At 40.0% G+C, this 22,182-nt stretch overlaps 1 protein-coding gene across 12 annotated transcripts in view; it reads right to left on the bottom strand.

The window, feature by feature from the left end:
• The window catches only part of SENP6 (SUMO specific peptidase 6), a 158,857-nt gene that overhangs the window by 87,155 nt on the left and 49,520 nt on the right, over window positions 1-22,182 (bottom strand). For 6 of the 12 annotated variants that reach the window (XM_073336489.1, XM_073336496.1, XM_073336486.1 and 3 more), the window contains 3 exons: window positions 13,435-13,455; window positions 7,253-7,315; window positions 6,812-6,882 (listed from right to left, as the gene is read on the bottom strand). In XM_073336489.1, the coding sequence (XP_073192590.1) occupies window positions 6,812-6,882; window positions 7,253-7,315; window positions 13,435-13,455 (155 nt within the window). The remainder of the gene's footprint in view (window positions 1-6,811; window positions 6,883-7,252; window positions 7,316-13,434; window positions 13,456-22,182) is intronic. The other 6 variants (XM_073336490.1, XM_073336494.1, XM_073336497.1 and 3 more) reach the window with 2 other exon arrangements.

Genomic DNA, 22,182 nt, shown 5'->3' with positions numbered 1-22,182 from the left:
CATTGGAGATAATCTCCCTACCCACTTGTCTGTTATTTTTTCCCAGTTTTGTTGAAAAAGAACAAGGCGGTGTCCAAAGAGATTTAGATAGTTTGAGTTTTGCAGCAATTGATAGCAAGAATGATAGTTTGGGGCCTCGACCAATGTCTCCAAATTGACATTTCAATGTTGAGGGCTGTAAAATTGAAGTTTGGGGGGGCTGTCTACTTTTGTTTTGGAATCTGTGGTCTTTTCTGCTGGGGTGATTGGAACTGGGCTGGTTAGGATCCTTGTGATGTCTGCAATTTGCTGTACTTTCTTTTCTGTACATATAGATCCCCCCAGATTGAAATGTGGCTTGAGTCCTTCTGTGTGTGGAATGAAGGATCTGTCTTGTCCACAAACAGTTTGGATCCTTCAAATGGAAGGTCTTCCACTGTCATTTGGACTTCTTTTGGGAAACAGGAAAGGTAAAGCCATGAAGATCTCGTTACTGCCACCACTGATAACGGAGCAGGCAGCTGTATCCATGCAATCTAATGCAGTCTGTAGTGCTGTCCTTGCCAGAAGCTGGCCCTTGGCACTGATGGCTTGGAACTGCTCTCTTTGATCATTTGGTAGATGATCAATAAAGGCACTGAGTTTTCCATAATTGATGTGATTCTATTTCACCATCAAGGCCTGATAATTTGAAATCCTGAACTGCAGGGTTGCTGATGAGTACGATTTCCTGCCAAATAAGTCCAGTCTTTTCCAATCCTTATCATAGGGTGTTGGTTTAGCGGTCTGCCACATTCATTTACAGCCTCTACCACAAGGGAGTTTGGTGATGGAAGGGAAAAAAGAAAGTCCACATCTTTAGAGGTGACATAAGTATTTTTTGTCTGCCCTTTTGCATGTGGATGTTGTCATGGCCAGTGTTTGCCAGATGATTTTGGCTGGGTCTACTAAGGCCTTGTTGATCGGGAGTGCAATACAAGGGGGATCTGAAGTAAGTCCACCACTCTGTTGGTGAGGTCTTGAAATTGTTTGAATTTGTCCGTCACAGACAGTTGAGGAGGCATCAGTTTCATCTGGACAGGATGATGAAGTGTGTGTTGCTGGAGTAATTTCTTTATCCAGTCTTGCCTCCTGCTCCCCAAAGGTCTCCTCTCAAGGATCAAAGGATCTAGAAAGGGAAGCTGAGGGAGATTGTCTTCCAGGGGGATAGAGGAAGACTCTCGAGGTCCTAGAGAACTGGGTCTATGGGATGCCCAAGGGTAACAATACCACCACTGGGGTGATGTGAAGGGTATCCATACCAAGTGGATGGGGGCCTTGTCTGTCATGTTTGTAATGCAGTTGTCATAATCGCCAATCCCTCAGTTTGAGGGTGATCTCTACCACAGATTTACGTATGGGTTCCGAGATGACTCAGGAGTCTGGTTCCTGGAACCACAGATCAGCCCGCAGTAGGTACAGACATTTTCTGGCATGTCAGCTGCCTGCTGTGAGAAAGTTTTCCCATCCCCCTCCTTCCTTTTCTCTTTTCAGATGCAAGGGCAGGAGGTGCAAGGGTGGGGCAAACTCAGGGGAGGGGGCAAATGGGGTGGGAAGAGGCAGGGTGGACCTTGGGGGAAGGGGTGGAGTGGGGGTAAAGCAGAGCACCCCCCAGCACATTAAGCAGTCAGCGCCTCTGGGCAATACAATCCTGGGATGTATAAACAAGGGAATCTTGGTTAGGAACAGAGGTTATATTACCTCTGTATTTTGGTACTGCTGCAACACTGAGACCTCTGCAGCAACAGCGTGTCCATTTCTTCTGTCCACAATTCAAGACGAATGTTGATAAATTGGAGAGGGTTCAAAGAAGAGTCATGAGAATGATTAAAGGATTGGAAAACTTGCCTTATGGTGGCTGAGCTCCCTGAGTCTATTTTGCTTAAAAGAAAAAACAAGAAAAAACAAAAAACAGAAACAGAAACGGTTAAGGGATGATCTCATCAAAATTTATGATAATGGCCTCTTCAATCTAACAGGAAAAGGTATAAAAAAGATCTAATCATTAGAAGTTGAAGCTAGAGAAATTCAAAATGGAAATAAGTTGTAAATTTTTAACCGTGATGATAATTAATCACTAAAACTGATTACCAGAGATTGTGATGGATTCTCTGTTACGGGAAAATTTCAAAGCCATCACTGGATGTTTTTTCTAAACCATATGCTATAGTTCAAACAAATTATTTTGAGAAAGTTCTATGGTCCGAGTTATGTTTGAGGTCAAACTAGATGATCACAGCGGTCCCTTCTGGTTTTAGTGTGCATGAATCACTGAAGTAGAGGCAGAAGGAGGAGAAGATTTGAGGAGTGAGTTAAAAGTAGCAGAAAGGTGTCTGGGATTGTGGATGTGGGATTCAGCTAAACTGAAGAAGTATAGTTGCTTCGCTTGGAAGATTACAGAACTGAAAGAGGAAAGAATGATTTTCCCCCCATTACAAAGTCAATCTAGTCCTAAGATTGCCCAAGAGAAGCTCTGCAATGTGAGAGCAGGAGCAGAGGAAGCAGATGTTGGGAACGAACCAGGGCTAAGGGTTGTCAAGGTAGACACTGCACTGGGAGAGAAGGGCAAAAGAGTTAAGGATGGAGGAGAGCGAAGCATGGGGAGAACCAATAAACATATCATTGGAAGAGAGGGCAGGGAGAAGGCTGAGAGCAGATGAGAAAATCAATGCTGATGGATTGGAAGTTGTGGAAAGGCTAAGTGACAGGCAAGGGGAGTTGATATGTGATGGTGAATGAGACCAGGTGATGGTCAGAAAGGTGGAACTTGGCAACAGAGAGAGAGCAGTGCTAGGTGAAGAGCAAGTTAAGTCAACAAACTCTTTGGTGAATAGGAGACTTGAACCATGGCTGCAGGTTGAAAGAAGAGGTGAAGATGAGGAAACATGCAGCTAAGGAGCCAAATGAGTCATCAATATGGAAGCTGAAGTCAAAGAGCGTGTGAGCTTATGAGGAGAGGAAAAGAGAGAGAGAGACAGGAGTCAAAAATCACAGAGGAATGTTGAAGAGGAGGATGTGGGTGGATGACAGCAACACAAGAACATAAGAATGGCCATAGTGGATCAGACCAATGGTCACAATCTCTGGTAATCAGTTTTAGTTTTTGCGAGCTACGCGGAGAAGGGGTGGGAGGAACTGCGAAAGCAGCAGCAACCTCATTAAGAGAGGGGTGCTGCAGAGACAGGGTCAGAGATGAAGGGATCTGGATCTCAAAACAAGGAGCTGTTGAATGTGAGTATGAAAAAGACTCTGGATGGCTGAGATCTTTTTAGAGGAAGAGTGGGCATTCCAGAAACAGCAAGAGAGGTGGATCGTGGGAAGGAAGGCGATGGGCACAAGCTTAGGACTACTGATACAAGAGAGGCGGAGGTGGTGGAAGGGATGAATGTGAGATGTAGTGGAGAAGATGGGTAGGGAGGTCTAGGATTTGGACAAATGCTATCAGAGTTGAGGAGGAGGATACACATATGGGACTTAGGTTTGTGCTGGAAAGAAGAGGGAGGAGACTGGGGTGTAGAGAGGAAGATGTGTAGGCAGAGGTGGTGGGAACAGCAGAGGGACGATAGTAACCAGGAAGGCAGGTGGAGATGGGGGGGAGGGAGAAGGAGAGGAGAAGGAAGAAGGATTACAACAGATGTTATGATGAGGTGGGATGCGGTGAGCCATAGGTTAATGGCAGGTTGCAAAAAACAAAGCAAAAACCTCATCAATCTTAACAAAAAATAAATTCACAAACACAAACCAAACATTAAATGTCTGAAGATATACTCCTGACCCCAGTGTTGAGACCCTGCTGTCTGGGAGAAGTCTCCTATTCTAGGCAGAGCCCTTCAATCACAGTTCCTGTTTGTGATGAGGGGCAAGATCCCAACTGTGATATAGTGACTCTCCCTCATTCAGAGCCACCATACCTCTAGCTACAATCTTACTGTAGTTCCTTCCTTCTATCATACATCAACAATATGTACTTTTTTCTAGATATTAACATTCTACATTAGTTGCTACATGTTTTATCCTTTCCATTCTCTGCCTCTTGCCTCAGATAACAGTGTCATTTTAGAGGGCTACCAGTCCTTGTGGCCTGCAAGGTGGCTTCAAGTCCAAAAGACTTTGTAGTTACAGAACCAGACTGGGAATTGGGAACACAGATCAGGCTTCTAGTCCAAATCCTTTTCATGGTATTGGTCGCTCCATCTCAAAGAAGGATATTGCAAAATCAGCCAGGACTCAGAGATGACACAAATTAGGAGCATGGAACAACTCAGATATGAGCAAACATTGAAAAGGCAGATTCATTACTTTAGAGTTTAGAGAGGAGAAATGAGAGAGGATGTGAAAAGACATAAAAGTAGTGAATGGTAAGATGATGGATCAGGAGCTTCTACTCTTTCCTTCTTAAGAACAAATGGTCATTCAGTGAAACTGAAAGGTGGTAAATTCATATTTCATTACAGAAAATACTTTCTTACACTTACCATAATTAGATGGCAGAACTCATTGCCACAGAATTTCACTGAGGCCAAGGACTTAGCAAGAGAGAGTCAAACAGAGACTGGACATTTATATGAAGAATACCCCAAACTGTAACAGTAAATACTAAGAATTTTTAGAAGGGATATAAAACTTCATGTTAAAGAACCCTAACCAATTCCTAACTATTAAGAATCAGGAGGATGCACCCCTTGAGGGTGATCACCAGAGATGTGGTGCTGGTCACCACTGGAGACAAGATACTGGGCTATACAGAGCAGTGGTCTGATGCAGTATGGCAATTCCTGCATTACTATGTAAACAATCCCTGCCCTAAACTGCTACTGTAAGAATATTCCCAATGTGGGCCACAGAATTCAAGCTGCTGTCAGGACAAGTCTCATTTGACTGAGCATTTGTGTGGGTGGGTGGGGTTAAAGTACAGGACACAATACTTAAATCCACTGATCTTCCAAGTCTTAATATAGCATTTCTCTGTCAGCAAATTTATGTCTTTGAATGGGATTTTAATTCACCTGGTCAGTCTTCCGAGACTTCACTTGGGAACTCCATATACTGTACTATCTTCCTCCTCCCCTTTATCTCCAAGCTTCTGAGTGCTCTTTCCCTTCCTGGCAGATAGGAAGTTCTGGCAGCAATTGACCAACACCCTTCAATTTGATATCTATTCTCTTTTCTCCAGCAAACCATTCTCACCCAGGTCTCTGACAAACTCTTCTGAGCCAAACTGAAAGGGCACATCTTGATTCCTCTGGATTTATCCACCACTTTTGACATTCAAGTATCTGACACGCCTCCTTTTCCTCTTTTCTCATATTTTACAACTCCTGGTTTCTCTTTCTGCATTTCCCTTTAATATTATCCATCCATTAAGAAGCATCATGATATCTGTTACACTCAGTCTCAGGACACTAAACTTATACACCATCGTGCACAAAAGGTAAATCATTGAAAAATACAAAGCTTTTTAAAGAGTTACCAGCCATAAAATATGTAAACACTTTCAGAAAAGTTTGCATATTTAGGAAGTAAAACAATCATCTTTTCTCAGCTCTAAGTTTGCTTAGCTATAGCTAATAACTTGAAATATAAATTGCAAGGTCTATTGACTCTTGAAGTGTTAGTATGACTAGGTTTTTTTGTTTCTTGAATTAACTTATAAAACATTTTCAAGGCATGAAAAAAATACTTTAACAATAGTTACTATTAGTCTGGATTCTCTTCCTCATTGAGTAGCATCCAGCCTTTTCAGCCTGTGGGCTGAACATTATTTCAAAAAGTTTAAGGGGCCACAACCAATACTTAATACTCTGCCCTGTTCTACTCCCATTAAGTTGACTATGCAGTGCAAAGGGAACCAACACCTGACAGTTCCCTACTGAGAATTCCCCCGATATGAAGTACTCCACATCAGGTACAGAGACAGGTCTAATCACCAGCTCCCACACCACATTCCCTTCACCCCCTAAGTTGGAGGGGTGAGTCAAAAATGGAGAGGGAACATGGCTGAAGTGCAATATACCCAAACTCATCCCAGCTGGCATATGGTTCCTAAGACTCAGCTGATAGAGCAGCCCCCAATTGCTCTAAACTGGACTCAGACAAAGAACCTTGGTAATCAGTTGTTGATTCTCAACTTCCCTCCCACCCCCAGTCTATTGGGCTGCTACTAGTTGAGTCTTGTTTCAAAGTTAGGCTGTAAGCTCTTCAGGGCAGGGTTCAAATCTTCCTACTTCTTTGTACAGCCCCTCAGTACACTGAGGTTTCAATTCTGAGTTGGGTTTTTGGGTGCTACTACAAAACAATTACTAATATAGTTAAATAAAAAACAAATCCATCCCTTAGTCTCCAGCTTCAGGATGCTGCTCCACGAAGAATATAAAGCTAAAAAGACATTTTGCCGTTCTCTTTTGCATTGTACAAAGCTAAGGTCTTTGGTGCAGCATTCTTACTTGTTTCATACATCATATACTACACTTTTGCAGTGTTACAGAAATACCATTTCAACCACTGATAGTTTATTTTTTTCACTTGAGTTCACCTTGGAAAAATTGAGATGTAATTTGAAATTCACAATAATAAGACAGCACGTATTGCATAATTCAGTCCACACAAAGGGCCAAATTCAGCTTCCATCACACCTGTATAAATACAGAGTAATCCTATTGATATCAATGGATATACTACAGATACACATAGGTGTGATTATAGAATTTGGCACAGACATGTTCAAAGCAGTTTATTTAAAAAAATAAAGACTTACTTCCTAGTTTAAAGTAAATGAAACGCTAAGGATACCTACCCATCAAATGAGGCCGAGCTAATCTAATAGGGTCAATTTCTATCTTCTGAAAATGAGGGGGGTATTCTTTTCTGGAAAAAAAATTAATACAGTTGTAGTTTTGACAGAAATTGTAACGTATTTTGACACTGTTATACATTTCACCAAACCCAGAAATATGAATTTTAGCACTCTGAATAAATATATTTGAAAGTGAATAGCTTTTCCAATTATATACTACACATACACTGAAATCTCTGTATGTTCTGATACAGACAAATTAATAACCTAAATCTGACTGCCAGAGTACTAGCCATGCTCATTTAAGGTCCTCTAAGTGTTTCCAACCTCAATCCCCTTTTTCAGTAGCTGAAAACTTGGGATCTTTCACATTTCAGGATGAAATTTTCCAGGCCCAGTATCTGCCTGAAATTTTCCCCTTTTCCCCCCTTTAAAAATTACCTTAATAAAAGGTTGATCCATATTTTAGAATGACAGTGACTAACACATTTCCTATTAAGAAAACTTAAAAAAAAAAAAAAAGAAGATAAATATGTATATGTGCTATCTTAACTTTGGCATTTCTTCACTTTAAAATACTTTACCACTTTGTTTACTTTTTTATATTGCAGAAGCTGCTGTTCAACAGAATCTTATATTCTTAGGTTAAGAATTCTGTATATTCTATACACAGAAGTGACGCAACGTGCATTTACTCAGCTTGTGCTAACCGTACAGCTCCACTAAGGTGCTAATGAGTTAGCTAGAGGTTTCTGGTACTGGATTGGGAAACTGAAGAAAAATTAAAGATGCTGGTTGTGACACACTAAGCTTGCATTCTGAAATGAGCTTAGTATGTAGCATAAATTCCCTTTCCCTTTCCCTTGCCGCTTCCCTCTGGTCAGTTTTTCAATGTGGGAAATTTACCAAAGTGCAAATTTATTATCCCCTTTGAATTTTATATGTAGTTTGTTTGGTTCTGAATAATAAATGTTTACTTGCAAGTGTATGAAATTTGTCTCTGGCTGATTTTTTTTCAGGGCTTCTATTGTTGACTAAACACTGTTTATCATACATCCGATGAAGTGAGCTGTAGCTCACGAAAGCTTATGCTCAAATAAATTTATTAGTCTCTAAGGTGCCACAAGTACTCCTTTTCTTTTTACTGTTTATCTACAATGCCTTCTGGCACCCTTTTTACCAAACAACTACACCAAACATCCATATCTTATAGTGTTGGGTGGCGGCAGTTTGATGATAGCATTATGCAGTAGGGATGGTTGAAGGAGTAGTTTGATAAGATTGTGGCATGTACATATGGATGCTGTGATAATTTAGGATTTGTGCATGGGGATGAAGAGGAGAGAACATGTAATGGTATGTACCTTAACTTTTTTATTTCTTTGCTTCTGTGTCTGTAACAAGTATGTTTGTGTAGCAACTCTGTTTCAAAGTGTGTGTTTTAATATGTATGTAAACTGAACCAAAAAGTAAGTTTTACACATTTACAAAAATTGTGTGGGTTTTTTGTTTGACTTGTTTTGGTAGAAATTAAAAAAAGTCAAAAGATTCACAGCATAACCAAAACAGTTAAGGTGCAATTCTGTAAAGCAAAAGCATATGCGAGATGTCACTTGGCATTATGTAGCTAGCTTGCTGTACCTTTAATATTTCATTTATCACTAACATTAGCAATAACTAGAACTATTATGTACTAATGCAGTATAGGAGATATAAAAGTATAAAACCATTTTGCTACTGGGATGATTCAAGCCTATTACAATTTTATTTTAACAATCCCCTCATCTCAACAACCAGAACATGCCTTGGCTTGTGTCATATATTTGACATTCTGTTGAATTCAGATATTTAAATACTATCAAATAGTTTTGCAAACAGTAGAGTACAGGCTTAGTACAAGTATTAGATACGTATATACACACACACACACACCCCTAAGAAATCAAAGGCTTTTTAAGTGCTGGACCAAGCGACTTAGTGTGACAATTCAAAATCTCTGCACACAGTTTAAGTATACTGTAATTATTTTTTGGAAAAAAATTAGATCTCTTACGCTTCCTCCATTTTCAACTTTTCTTGACCAATCTTCATACACAGTTGACAATGCACAGTAAATTCAGCAGATGAAATAGCAATTTACCTTGGCATATTCATACTTCTGATGAAACACATTTTAAAATTTGTATGGCATCACTGAACTCACGTTTCACATCATATATTGTTGAACAATAATTAAAAATAAGTTGAACACTAAAATTACGTTCAACAGCATACTGCACACTCCCTAACTTAAGCTTTGCACTCAGCCAAGGCAAGGCACCATCAAGCTTGCTCACTGTCACGTTTCAAGGTACTGGACAGTTATATCTAGTCTTCTGCAATTACAACAATCACAAAACAATAGCCAAAAGCAAACATGTCCAAAATTGCATGTAGAATGAAAAAACAGAAAAGAAGCCCAGACTGACAATTATGCAAAGGTGCCAGTGTAAGAGGCTGCCTTCCTTCTTTGCAGCACAAGAGCCTGATGGCAGTCCTTTGCTTATTTGTTTATAATGAGAATAAACTATTGGGGGCGGGTGGGTGGGGGAGTGGAAGAGAAGAAGAGAGGAAAATCACTTAGAAGCATCACCTTAACCTTTTCCAAAATTTTAAGGCTAACTGTGCATAATCGGTCTCTTACTGATAGTGTACAAGTGACAAGTAGAAGAGGGGGAGACGGGTATGAGAAAACAACATTGCGTTAAGAAAACAAGAACATATTTCACACAGTACTAGTAGTACATTAATGGATATACTTCCTAAATTTCTAACCTTCCTCAAACAGAAGACATCAGCAAAAAGGTATTCTGAAATAGTTGGTTTTTTCCACATCCTTTTTTATTGAAACACTCTATATTTTTCAGAAGTTTAAGAGTAGAGATTTTAGCCATAAACAAAATTAGAGGCGCCACCATATCTTAATTCCCGAAAGGCCTACATGGGTATGTCTACACTGCAATAAAAACCAAACATGCACATACACTGCGGCAGCAAGTCTGAGAATCCAGCTCAACTGACTCCGAATTGCAGGGCTTGAGCTGCAGGGCTTAAAATAGCAGTGTAGACATTCAGGCTTGGGCTGGAGCCCACACTCTAAAATTCTGCAAGGAGGAGGGTCTCAGAGTCCGGGCTCCAGCCCAAGCCTTAATATCTACACTGCTATTTTTTTTACCCCTGCAGCTCAAGCCAGTTGACCTGAACTCTGAGACTTATTGCCGTGTTTTTTTTTTTCATTGGAGTGTACACATATCCCTTGATTACGACAGCCTTATGTTTCTTCATAATGAAGCTCAGCCTCAAAGAAATTTAAAAGTCCTGGCTTTCATTTCTCTCCCAGGTTGTTGTGGGCTTTCAAGTTCCTGTCATGTGGTTTTGGAGTGTTATTAACATGATGAAACATAAAATAATCTCCTCTCTCGGTTCATCTTCTCAGCAGAATTCAGTTAAATTTGCTGAGTCTAACAGGTCTAAGATCTAAAATACAATCAATACATTTCTTCATAAATATAAACAGAACTTATTACACTCGAGCTCCAAATATTCACATGCCTCACTCTCATTTTTTCCCTATCAAAGATACCAAGGGGGATGTTTGTAGCCGTCTGTCCCATCAACAGAATTAGTTATTGAACCTTGTTTGCATTACATGCATGCCAGCAACTCCAGATCTATATCACCCATGCAAACCTCAGAATGATGACAGAATTTTTTTAAAACTGTCCTATCTATTCATTAGGCGTTTTATTTTACTATTTTGTCTTTCACTGAAATAAAGGATGTGTTAAGCTTATTGCTGATGTGTAAAGATTTGAGAAGTGCTCAAATGTATTCCGTTCAGGCCTGGCTTCCCATCTATCTCAGAAAAGTGGCATCTGAGGAACAACAACAGAGAGCATGGCAAAAAAATCTTGAACTGCTTCAAATCAGTCTAAACAACCCTCACACACCTAAAAAGCCGTACAGGAGAATAATAAAACAATAACTGAAAGCTTTTAGAGCTGGTAAAACAAAGGTTACATGTGACCAGGAGGTTTACTTACAGCATACTTGAACACCAGCAGATTTGACTCCACCACAGTAGAGCAGAAAATTTTAAACAGGTGGTACATTTTCACTGTGTGGTTTCCATTTTAGGTTTTGCTCTCAACTAACCATTTAAGAACTAAACAATGTTTGATATACAAAAACACAATTTGAAAGACATGTCTTATGACCTGCCAAAGAAAGCATTCACAAATATATTTTTTTTAAACTTCTGAGGCAAATTCCTCCTTCCTGTTCAATCCAGTTTATAAATCTCAAGCCAGTCATCTTCAATTTTGAAGTGGCATCAAGGGCATGTCAAATAGCAGGTACAACACTCTGCTTTGAGTATATTTCCTGCAGGTCCCACTGGAGGTAGCCAATGAACTGTTCCAAAAAGGAATATGCAAATTTCTCTTGATAATAAGAGCCCTAAAAATAATTCTATGAGCTCCACATTTATCCACAAGAATTATTAACAGGTTCCAGACACTGGGAATTCAATTCATTTGAGATTTTCCATTTATTTACTTATTTAACAAACAAGAACTTTGATTTCTGTTCCCTCAAGTAGAAGGAGAATAACCAATATTTGAGGGAAACAATCCAGAGATGAAGCAACACAGGAAAATAGCGGATAACATGGACTGAATATCAAGCTCTCCCTGGAACAAGGAAGGCAAAATAATAGCCCACTCTGTTCAGTGGCAGGGTATGGAACATGCTGCCCCTTGGCCACTTCCTAGCAATCTAAATGATTTGTTCTTCCGGGATACTCTCAGATTTCATGTTTCACCTCAGCCAGAAGAAAACAGTCAAGGAGGGCTTTTAGCTTTCAGAGCATATGCTTTTGGTGTGGAATTTCTGTCCAAGAAGCTTTAGTCTTGCCTGACATGTCCCTGCTGTTGTAGTCACCCCTCATACCTATGGTTCATCTCATACATAGAGTAACCAGGGATTAATGTTTTGGAGAGTAGATTGCAAAGTCAGATTCTGAGGCTGAATTTCTGCCCCAAATGGCTTACGGCTCAGCAGCCATGTTGTTGGAAAATAGAGAAAAAGAAGCATGGCTCACAGAACCAAACCAAGAGCCCCTATGATCTTAGTCTGGGACCCACTACACTCAAAGGGCTTGTTCCCCTGTGGTCTCTTGTTCCCCAAAATAATCTCATTACCTGAAGGGAACTGGATACAGGGGGAAAAACAACTGGGAAAAGCTCCTGCCTGGAGCAAGGGAGAGGAAGAACTGTGTTTCTCCAAGGCCTGCTCCATGATTTTTTCCAGTGCTGGGGGGAGACAAAGCCCCTACCAACTTTATATGTCTATGGAGCCTAGTTGCTGGTAGTGGTTCTTAGTAGCATTTAACAGAAGCTGCTGTTTCACTTTTGCAAAAAACAAAAAAAAAACCTAGGGGCTGTGACCTTGTGCACAATTTATTCTTCTGACAATCCCTACTGTGCCTGAATCAAACACTAACAGGATAATAACTGATTCTTTAAAATCCACACACTATAAAATTGAAAAAAAAAAATCATGAACATTTAAAAAATTAAAAAACAAGAAAAAGTTGTAAAACTCCTTATGAGGTTAAAATATGAGGGCCAAGGCTGATATGTCAGCATCCCTTTAAATTTTAATTTTGGAAAGTAAAAGAAAGCACAATATTATACCATTGATTTACAGTCAATCCACTAAATCCTGAATTTCCAAAGAAAACTACTTTAAACAGTTATGTAAATTATTTTCAATTTTAGTTCAATATTAAATGTACAGTTTAATCATAATTTAACTTTAATATAAAGCTTATACTGCCATGTAACAGAAAAGAATTACTTTCTTGTGGAATAAATGACATCAGATGTCAAAGGATGTCAGATGTCTGATTGGTTTTAATAAAGTATTCGAAATGAACAAAATATTTACATCTATTTGTATACTTAAACTATATAAAAGAATATTAACAGAAACCAGCATTTTCCAAGTAACATGAAATATGTGACATGGCAAACTTTAGTGTTTCCACACAAATACATGAAACAACAGCACCAAATCAGCTTTAATAGTAGATTTCTTTCTTTGCTCTGTTTTGGTTAATTGTTCTAATTTGTATATTTAATGAATAAAAATTATATGACTATATTTAGAATGAAATTCAAACTCTATTCAAAGCTACGAGATTGCTAGAAAACTAAAAAATAGCTTAACACTTTGTTAGAAACCAGATAGCAATAGCTCTCCTGCAATATCAAAACACTTAAAATTAACTTCCAAGTTTCCACAGAAAACTGAAGTTAATCTTTTTTTCTGTATATCTATATGCATGTTTCTGTATGCGAATGTACCCAGTACACTGTCCACATTAAAAAGGCAATCAGTGCCTATAGCTGAATATAAAAAGGTACTGTTTGTATTCCATGTTCTTTTCATAAAATAGCTCACAGGCAGCAGAGCTGACCATGATTTTACAGATAATTCTTTAGCTAGTATTGATAGGGTAATCATTCAGTTAACTTACTTATTTCTCATTTCCATGCTCATTTCATCAACATTAAACTTACCTTTCCTTTCGGTCCAGATTGCTTAAAAATATGAAAAAAAGAGAAAAACATAAGATGCAAAGCCCCACATTTGTTGCACATCACTCAAGTTTTAATAGTTATCAAATATAAACTACCACCAATTGGTCACTTCTTGAACTCATGTTGCAATACTTTTCTAATTAAAAGTTAAAAATATTGACCGCATTTTAACAGCAGTAAATACAAACATAATTAACTTTATTCCTCAAACCAGCAAAAGTCAGTGGGCAAAGTTTTATACTGACATGCACCCTGTTCAATCTCAAATAATTTCATTAAATTTGAGTTAAGACTGGTAATCTGCTTTAAATCACTCCATTGTAGACGGCATGACAGAATAAATTAAAATAGAGCTTTGCTCTGGACTTCCCACTGGACTATCACGGAAAATAAAAGTCTACAGGTTTACCATTTATTTGCATTTTTAGGCAGCAATCCAATCCTATCTATTCAAAATATTTTTTTAAATAAGTATTTAGATTGAGAAAATGTAATATTCACAAGTGAAAAAAAAATTAGTTACATATTTTCCAGAGTCTACATGTGACCAGATACTTGAGAGAGGAAAGTGACAGAACAGCTCTCCTCATATCCAAAAGCAGGGGCAAGGAAGAAGCTCTAAATATATCAGACACTCAGGGTAAATCTACACTGCCATTAAAAACCCACTGACTTGCTTATGGGGCTCAGGCAAGAGCTGTTTAATTGCAGTGTAGATGTTCAGGCTCTAGGTGCCTACAAAGTGGAAGGGTCCCAGAGCTCAGGCTGTAGCCCAAGCCAGAAAGTCATCACCAAGTTAAACAGTCCTGTAGCCCAAGCCCTGCAAGCCTGAATCAGTTGGCACAGGCCAGCTGCAGTTGTCTTATTGCCTTATGGTCTTATTTTCAGAAGTGTTTTATTTAAAGCTAATAGGAGCTGGAGGTGCTCAAAACTTCTGGAAGTCAGACCCTTAGTACACAAGGTTGATATGCAAGGTAGGGGACCCAAAGCCTAGTCTAAGATATTGCCTTGAGAGAACACGCCCTTCTTTTTTTTTTTTTAAATTCCGCCCCTACTTTTCAGTCACCAGCAATGGGGAGTCTATTGAGCTTTTCACCAGGGTGTTGTCCGTGATCATGCTGTCCCACCCACTTTCCATAATCCTTCATATTAACTCAGAATCCAGAACGCCACATATGTAAGGACAGAAGAAATCTTCCTGAATGTGTAATATGATGCATACAACAGATAATGCTTTGTTTGCCTATTATATATCTTTTTAGTGTAACATGCCTAAAGAAAAAAGGAATAAAAGATTACTTTGATTTTGTACACTTCAGGGGAGAGAGAGAGAGAGAGAGATTGATTCCAGAATACAGACAAGCATCAAACACAGGCACTGCCTTAAGAAATCACCCCATTAAGCTCATGCAATAAAATCTGGTTGAGACATGTAGCATATACATGCTATTCCAATCCTGAATCTCAGAAGAATCTGCCAGAATGGTTCAAAATACAGTGGCGTTCATTATTTGAAATAATATTAACAAGAGAACAGAGCTGAAATGAACCACAAAACTAGTTCTGCTTATGATACAATCTAGATTTAAAAATATAGGTCTTCAGAAATGACATGCTAGGGAATTCTACGAGGAAATTATACAGTGTAGGGCTGTCATGAGGTTTTTACTTTCAAGTTCCCAATGCTATTTTACTTGAATCAAACTTCGTAAGGTACATTAAGGGACCTTAATCTGGCACATGCACATACTATTTGGCTACATGTATGGTAAAACTAGAATAAGAGAGGCTAGAGGTCAGAAGGAACCATTCTGATACTCTAGTCTGACCTCCCATATAACACAGGCCATAGAATTTCCCCAAAATAAATTTTAGAGCTTATCTTTTAGAAAAACATCCAATTCTGATCTAAAAATTGTTAGTGATAAAGAATACACCATGACCCCTAGCAAACTGTTCAAATGGTAATCACTCTCACTGTAAAAGATCTATTTCCAATCTGAATTTGTCTAGCTTCATCTTCCAGCCACTGAATTGTTTTATACCCTTCTCTGCTGGAGTGAATAATCCATTGTTAAATATTTGTTCCCCATGTAGATACACAAATTGCAATCAAATCACCTTTTAGCTAAGCTAGATTGAGCTTCTTGCGTTTATTACTATAGGCATATTTTCTAATCCTTTAATCAGTCTCAGGGCTCTTCTGTGAGCCCTCTCCAATTTATTAACAACCTTCTTGAATTGGGGCACCAAAAATGGACAGTATTCCAGCAGCAGTCATTCCAGTGCCAAATAGAGAGACAGAATCACTTATCTTCTCTACTAGAGATTCCCTGTTTAAACATTCCAGGATCTCATTAGCTCTTCTGTCCACAGTATCATAATGGGAACTCATGTTCAGACGATCATCCAGATGTATCATCTGATCATCCTTCAGAATCACTGCTTCCCAGGATAGAGTCCCCCATCCTGTAAGCATGGCCTACCTGCTTTGTTCTTAGATATAATACATTTATATTTAGCCATATCAATACTTATATTGTTTGCTCTCACTCAGTTTCCAAGCAAGCCAGATCACTCTGAATCAGTGACCTATCCTCTTCATTATTTACCACTCCCCAATGACGGTCTCATCTGTAAATTTTATCAGTGATAGTTTTGTTTTCTTCCAGGTTATTGATAAAAACATTAAATAGCGTAAGGCCAAGAACCAATCCCTTTGGGACTCCACTGGGAAAACACCCGCTTGATGACGATTTCCTGCTTACAATTACATTGAGAACTATCAGTCTGCCAGTTTCTATAATTTGTGATGTTAATTTTATACTGTTCTACTTTTAACCAAAATGTCATGCAGTACAAAGTAAAATGGCTTATAGAAAGTAAAAGAATTGAACATCAACTCTATTATCTTTATCACCCAAACGGTTATATCTCACCAAAAAGACAAATTAATTTGACAAGATCTATTTTCAGTAAACCACGTTTATTTGCATTAATTACATTACCCTCCTTTAGTTCTTTATTAAACAAGTCCGGTATCAGCAACTCCACTGTGTTTCCCAGGATCTGTATCAGGCTGACAGCCTTATGAATTATCCATGTCATCCTGTCAACATTTTTTAAAGATTGGAAGACAGCTAATGTGCATGCCTTCTGGAGTTTCCCCGCTGCTTCAAAACTTACTGAAAACAACCTTAACTATCCAGTAAGCTCCTCTGCCAACTCTTTTGAAACCTCTGGATAAAAGTTATCTGGATTGGCTGATTTAAAAATGTTTGTCCTTATTAGCTTGTGTTTAACATTCATTCCCCTAGTATTTCTCAAGGAAAGAGCATATGAGGAGACTATCACCCCAAATTCAGAACAGAAATATGTACTGAACACATCTACCTTTTCTGCATTATTATCGATAATTCGATCATTTCCATCTACTAATGGACTAATACCAGCACCAGGAGTCTTTGTTCCTAATATAACTTTTAAAACACTGACGCCCTTAACTCTGCAGGCCATAGATTTCTCCTTGGTCTCATCACTTTTCTATAATTCATAAATTTTGATTCATATTCATTACTGTCAACTTCCCTTTTCTTCCATTAGGTTATATTTAATTTATTTATTTATTTTAAATAGCAGTCTTCACTTCCCCTCTAAACCAAGTTGATTGTTTAACCAGCACAGCCTTCTTCCTGATTGTGGCTTTTTTGGACATCTATAAGGTGTTCTTAAGTGATTAAGCCCTGGCTGGGATGATTTAATTGGAGATTGGTCCTGCTTTTGAGCAGGGGGTTGGACTAGATGACCTCCTGAGGTCCCTTCCAACCCTGATATTCTATGATTCTATGATTCCCAATCATTCACATTTTTTTGATTAAATTCTTCCTCCCAGATGATTTGACTCTTAATTGTTTTCAGCGTTGTGAAATTGGCCTTGATAAACACACACACACAAAGCTATGTTATCCAGCACTTTATCAACCAGAAAGCTCTATTAACTGGCATTTCCAATATCTCCCAATACAACTCTTCAATCTAGTAACCGGGACCAGTATACTGCCCCAGGAGGTCATGCAGTTGCACATGCTACATTCTATTTTTTTTTGCAAAAGAGGCAGAAGACAAGTCAGCAAGTTGATATTAGGGATTTATTCAAAAAAGCAGCTTCCAGGGTGTTCATCCCAATCTCATACACCTTCTACATCTACGATGATAATTGCTGTTGATAATGATGACCCTGAGGTGCCTTCTGAACCATCGATTAAATTATGTTCAATACAGTTTTACTGTTAAGTGTATTTTTAGTGATCTGGATGTACACCATGCACTGCCCATAGTGATACGTAGTGTCAAAAGATAACCTGCTGTATAGAAAACTTTACCTGTATACACTTAAGTGCTTCAAGAAACCTACAACTCTCCAGTGCAGTACTACTACTGGATTGGTGAGTACCTGTTTACTATTTTATACTTTACTCGTTTTATTGTATTCTAAATTCTTTGAAAATTGGTATTCCATTGGTAAGTATACCTCATAGTTAACTGGAATTTTTGACTAACCTCCTATTCCTCCAGCATGCCGGATGACAAATCTTTTACTGTATTACTGGTCTGAACTTTATTCTTCTTGCACATTGGTAACTCTGATCAAGTCACGATCACTTGTGTCTGAGACATCATCTGCATCAACCAGCTTACGTTGACCTAACTCTTTAAGCATCTAGAATGTCACTCCTGCCAGTGTAACTCGCCCACTACACCAATTTAATAACTCCAAAAGAGGTGTAGAGTCAATATCAATGTAGTTAGGCTGATGCAGTGTCAGTGCAAACACTGTGTTGCTTATATCTACTGTTGCTGCCTTTCAGAAGCCCCACTATTCCCCACACTGCCAGTTAAGTAGGTGCAAGTGCTTCTGGCGAGGATGCACACCTCCGATGCAAGGAGAGTAATGCAGACATGCAAAAGCGATTTAGTTACTGTGCTGGCTGAACGTTGACGTAACTTAGGCTCAGGTGGCAGAGATAAAAATAGCAGTGTAAATGCTCCCTTTTGGGCTCCAGTCCAGATTCTGAGACCCTCCCTCATGTCAGGTTCCACCACGCAGGCTGGAATATCTAACGTTGCTATTTTTAGTCCCACAGTCCAAACCAGAGTGAACAGACCCAGGCTCTGAGACTCAATGCCTCAGGGTTTTTTGTTTTTGCAGTGTGGATATACCCTAAAGCTCCTTTGAAAATTCCAGCCTTAGATGCCAAAGGTAAATCATAGAATCTCAGAATCATAGAATACCCGGGTTGGAAGAGACCCCAGGAGGTCATCTAGTCCAACCCCCTGCTCAAAGCAGGACCAATCCTAAACTAATTCATCCCAGCCAGGGCTTTGTCAAGCCTGACCTTAAAAACCTCAAAGGAAGGAGATTCCACTACCTCCCTAGGTAACGCATTCCAGTGCTACACCACCCTCCTAGTGAAGTTTTTCCTAATATACAACCAAAACCTCCCCCACTGCAACTTGAGACCATTACTCCTCGTTCTGTCATCTGCTACCACTGAGAACAGTCTAAATCCAACCTCTTTGGGACCCCCTTTCAGGTAGTTGAAAGCAGCTATCGAATCCACATTCATTCTTCCCTTCTGCAGACTAAATAATCCCAGTTCCCTCAGCCTCTCCTCATAAGTCATGTGCCCCAGCACCCTAATCATTTTCTTTGCCATCCGCTGGGACTCTTTCCAATTTTTCCATATCCTTCTTGTAGTGTGGGGCCCAAAACTGGACACACTACTCCAGATGAGGCCTCACCAATGCCCAACAGAGGGGAATGATCGTGTCCCTCGATCTCCTGGCAGTGCTCCTACTTATACAGCCCAAAATGTCATTAGCCTTCTTGGCAACAAGGGCACAGCGCTGATTCATATCCAGCTTCTCATCCACTGTAATCCCTAGGTCCTTTTCTGCAGAACTGCTGCCTAGCTACTCGGTCCCTAGCCTGTAGCAGTATGGGATTCTTCCATCCTAAATGCAGGACTCTGCACTTGTCCTTGTTGAACCGCATCAGATTTCTTTTGGCCCAATCCTCCAATTAGCCTAGGTCCCTCTGTATCCTATCCCTTCTCTCCACTGTGTCTACCACTCCTCCCAGTTTAGTGTCATCTGCAAACTTGCTGAAGGTGCAATCCACGTCATCCTCCAGATCATTAATGAAGATACTGAACAAAACTGGCCCCCGGACCGACCCATGGAGCACTCCACTTGATACTGGCTACCAACTAGACATGGAGCCATTGATCACTACCCGTTGAGCCCGATGATCTAGCCAGCTTTCTCTCCACCTTATAGTCCATTCATCCAGCCCATACTTCTTTAACTCGCTGGCAAGAGTACTGTGGGGAACTGTATCTAAAGCTTTGCTCAAGTCAAGGAATAATACGTCCACTGCTTTCCCCTCATCCACAGAGCCAGTTATCTCATCATAGAAGGCAATTAAGTTAGTCAGGCATGACTTGCCCTTAGTGAATCCATGCTGACAGGTTACACTGTACTCAAATCAGTCAGGTTACATTGTTATTCGCAGATGTTGGAGCCAATCACACTCAAGAAAGTATGACATTATTTCCTGGCTGTAACACACACACAATCTTCATCCTGCAGTCATCTGCCTGTTATTTAGTACAAGTGAAGGCAAATAGCACCAATAAGAAATGGACTTGAAATATAATTTTTGGATATGCATAAAAAAATCAAAAATCAAAATCACTAAAATCAAATTATTTAAATAGCTAATCTACTGGTGTGTCAATTAATTTTGCACAGGTGCACTTACAAATGAGCTATTTTTGCTTAAACCTATAGGTCTGTAGTTGGCAACATAAGACAGCATAAGGAGAAATTTGATGTCACATCAGGACCAGGATTACAGTATAGGCACTTTAGGTCTATGCCTAGGGATGGTTTCACAATAAAGTTTAACAGGGTATATTTTAGAAAACCTCAATTAAATTAAGACTGATACTAAAGAATCCAAGAAAGCACCCTGTGACATGTCCTTGTTTACTTTAAAAAATGTTCTACTGACTTCTGTAGATATTATGTAACTGCTTTCATTAATGTGACCTGTGTTAACTGATCTTTGTCTTTCTGCAGACAACTGAAACAGCTGGAGTGTTTTGAACTGCTCCATGTCTCTCAGTGGAGCACTCATTTTAAGACCAGATGCTCTGGGGGTTCCCCTCTCCCACTGCCCCATCCCCAAACAGAAAACTGCATGTGGCAGGAAAAGAGTCAGGTGGACTTGGCCCACCCACACAAACAGACATACCCTGATTTCTAGGTTAATTACTGGAGGAGGCGCCACCAGCCCCCTTCTGCCACTTGTGCCTCTAGAAGAGAAGAGGGGAGCAGACCCCTATACTGCCATGCTTGCTAGTACCAGGGGGACAGAGGCCCTGTGCCAGCGCACTTTACGTAGGGAGGACCACCCTCAATAATACAACTCCAAGAGGGGGCAGGAACAGTGTGTGGAACACAAAATTAAAAACTCTCCGTGGCCACCTTACTTAATCACACCATTTAGTCAGCCATGTTATACATGGGTTAGGAGTAAAAGAAAAAAAAAAAACAAGATGGGATGGAAAAAGGGATGTGATTAAGGACCTACATCTGATGCGACAACCACACCAATCAGAAGTGAACTGAATTATTTGCAGGGTAACAGAGGAATAAGGACGGGGAAGGGAGGACAGCTATGGAAGGAAGCACTCACGTGGCAACATTGTAAATCTGAGAAACTCGCAGATAAAAAAAGATAGCACTGGAATGGAGAGACCGTGGACAGAAGAACTTCTTAAAGCATCTCTTTAACTCTTATATTTCTGTAACACATTCACATATTTCAATAGCATGGTGGGTTGTTTGTTTTTTTTGGGGGGGGGGCAAGGGTGTTTGTTTTTTTAATTAATTGTAAAACAAAAAAAAAGATAAAATGGCTATAGACACAAAATGCATATATGGTGTGCACTGGTGGACTAATTAGAAGGCCAGAAGGTAACATTGATCCAGTCTGAACTATAAACCACAATCGTAGGACTCCCTTGAATTAATTCCTGTTTGAATTAAAGCATATCTTTTAGAAAAACATGCAATCTTCATTTAAATACGTCCAATGATAGAGAATCCCTGGTGGTCTTAAGGATGCTCACCAGTATTGGAGAGCAGAGCTGTCCCTAGGGTACGGCAAATCGGGGTGACTACCCCAGACCCCACCCTGCGGTTTCTGAGGAGGTGGGCTGGGAGGTGAGGTGGGAGACGGGCAAGCGGGGGCGAGGAAGAGCACCCTTCCCAACCTTCCCCTTCCCACCCATTACCCCCATCACCTCCTGTGGGCCCTGCCAATCAGCACCTCCTCCACCTCCCTCTCCATCCCTCCCAGTGCCTATCACTGATCAGCTGTTTCGCAGCATCTAGAGACACTGGGGGGAGGAGTGAGGGTGCAGCACACTCGAGGGAGGGGGCAGAACTAGGCAGGGAAGAGGGGGGCAGAGGTGGAGTGGCAGCAGGGCTTGGGTGGAGTCATGGGGGAGCTCCCCCCGGCAGATAGAAACTCCGCACCAATGTCCCGGGCCCCACACCCCGCTAGGGACAGCCCTGCCGGAGGAAATAAGGAGTGAGGTCGTTCACATTTTTCTGATGTGACTTAGGTGGTATGTACATGCACCTCAATACATGATT

Source organism: Lepidochelys kempii, chromosome 3 (genome assembly GCF_965140265.1).
Source record: "Lepidochelys kempii isolate rLepKem1 chromosome 3, rLepKem1.hap2, whole genome shotgun sequence".
In the NCBI taxonomy this organism is placed as follows: domain Eukaryota; kingdom Metazoa; phylum Chordata; order Testudines; family Cheloniidae; genus Lepidochelys; species Lepidochelys kempii.
The sequence above is the reverse complement of the archived record's forward strand: the minus strand, read 5'-3'. Positions and strand labels throughout refer to the sequence as shown.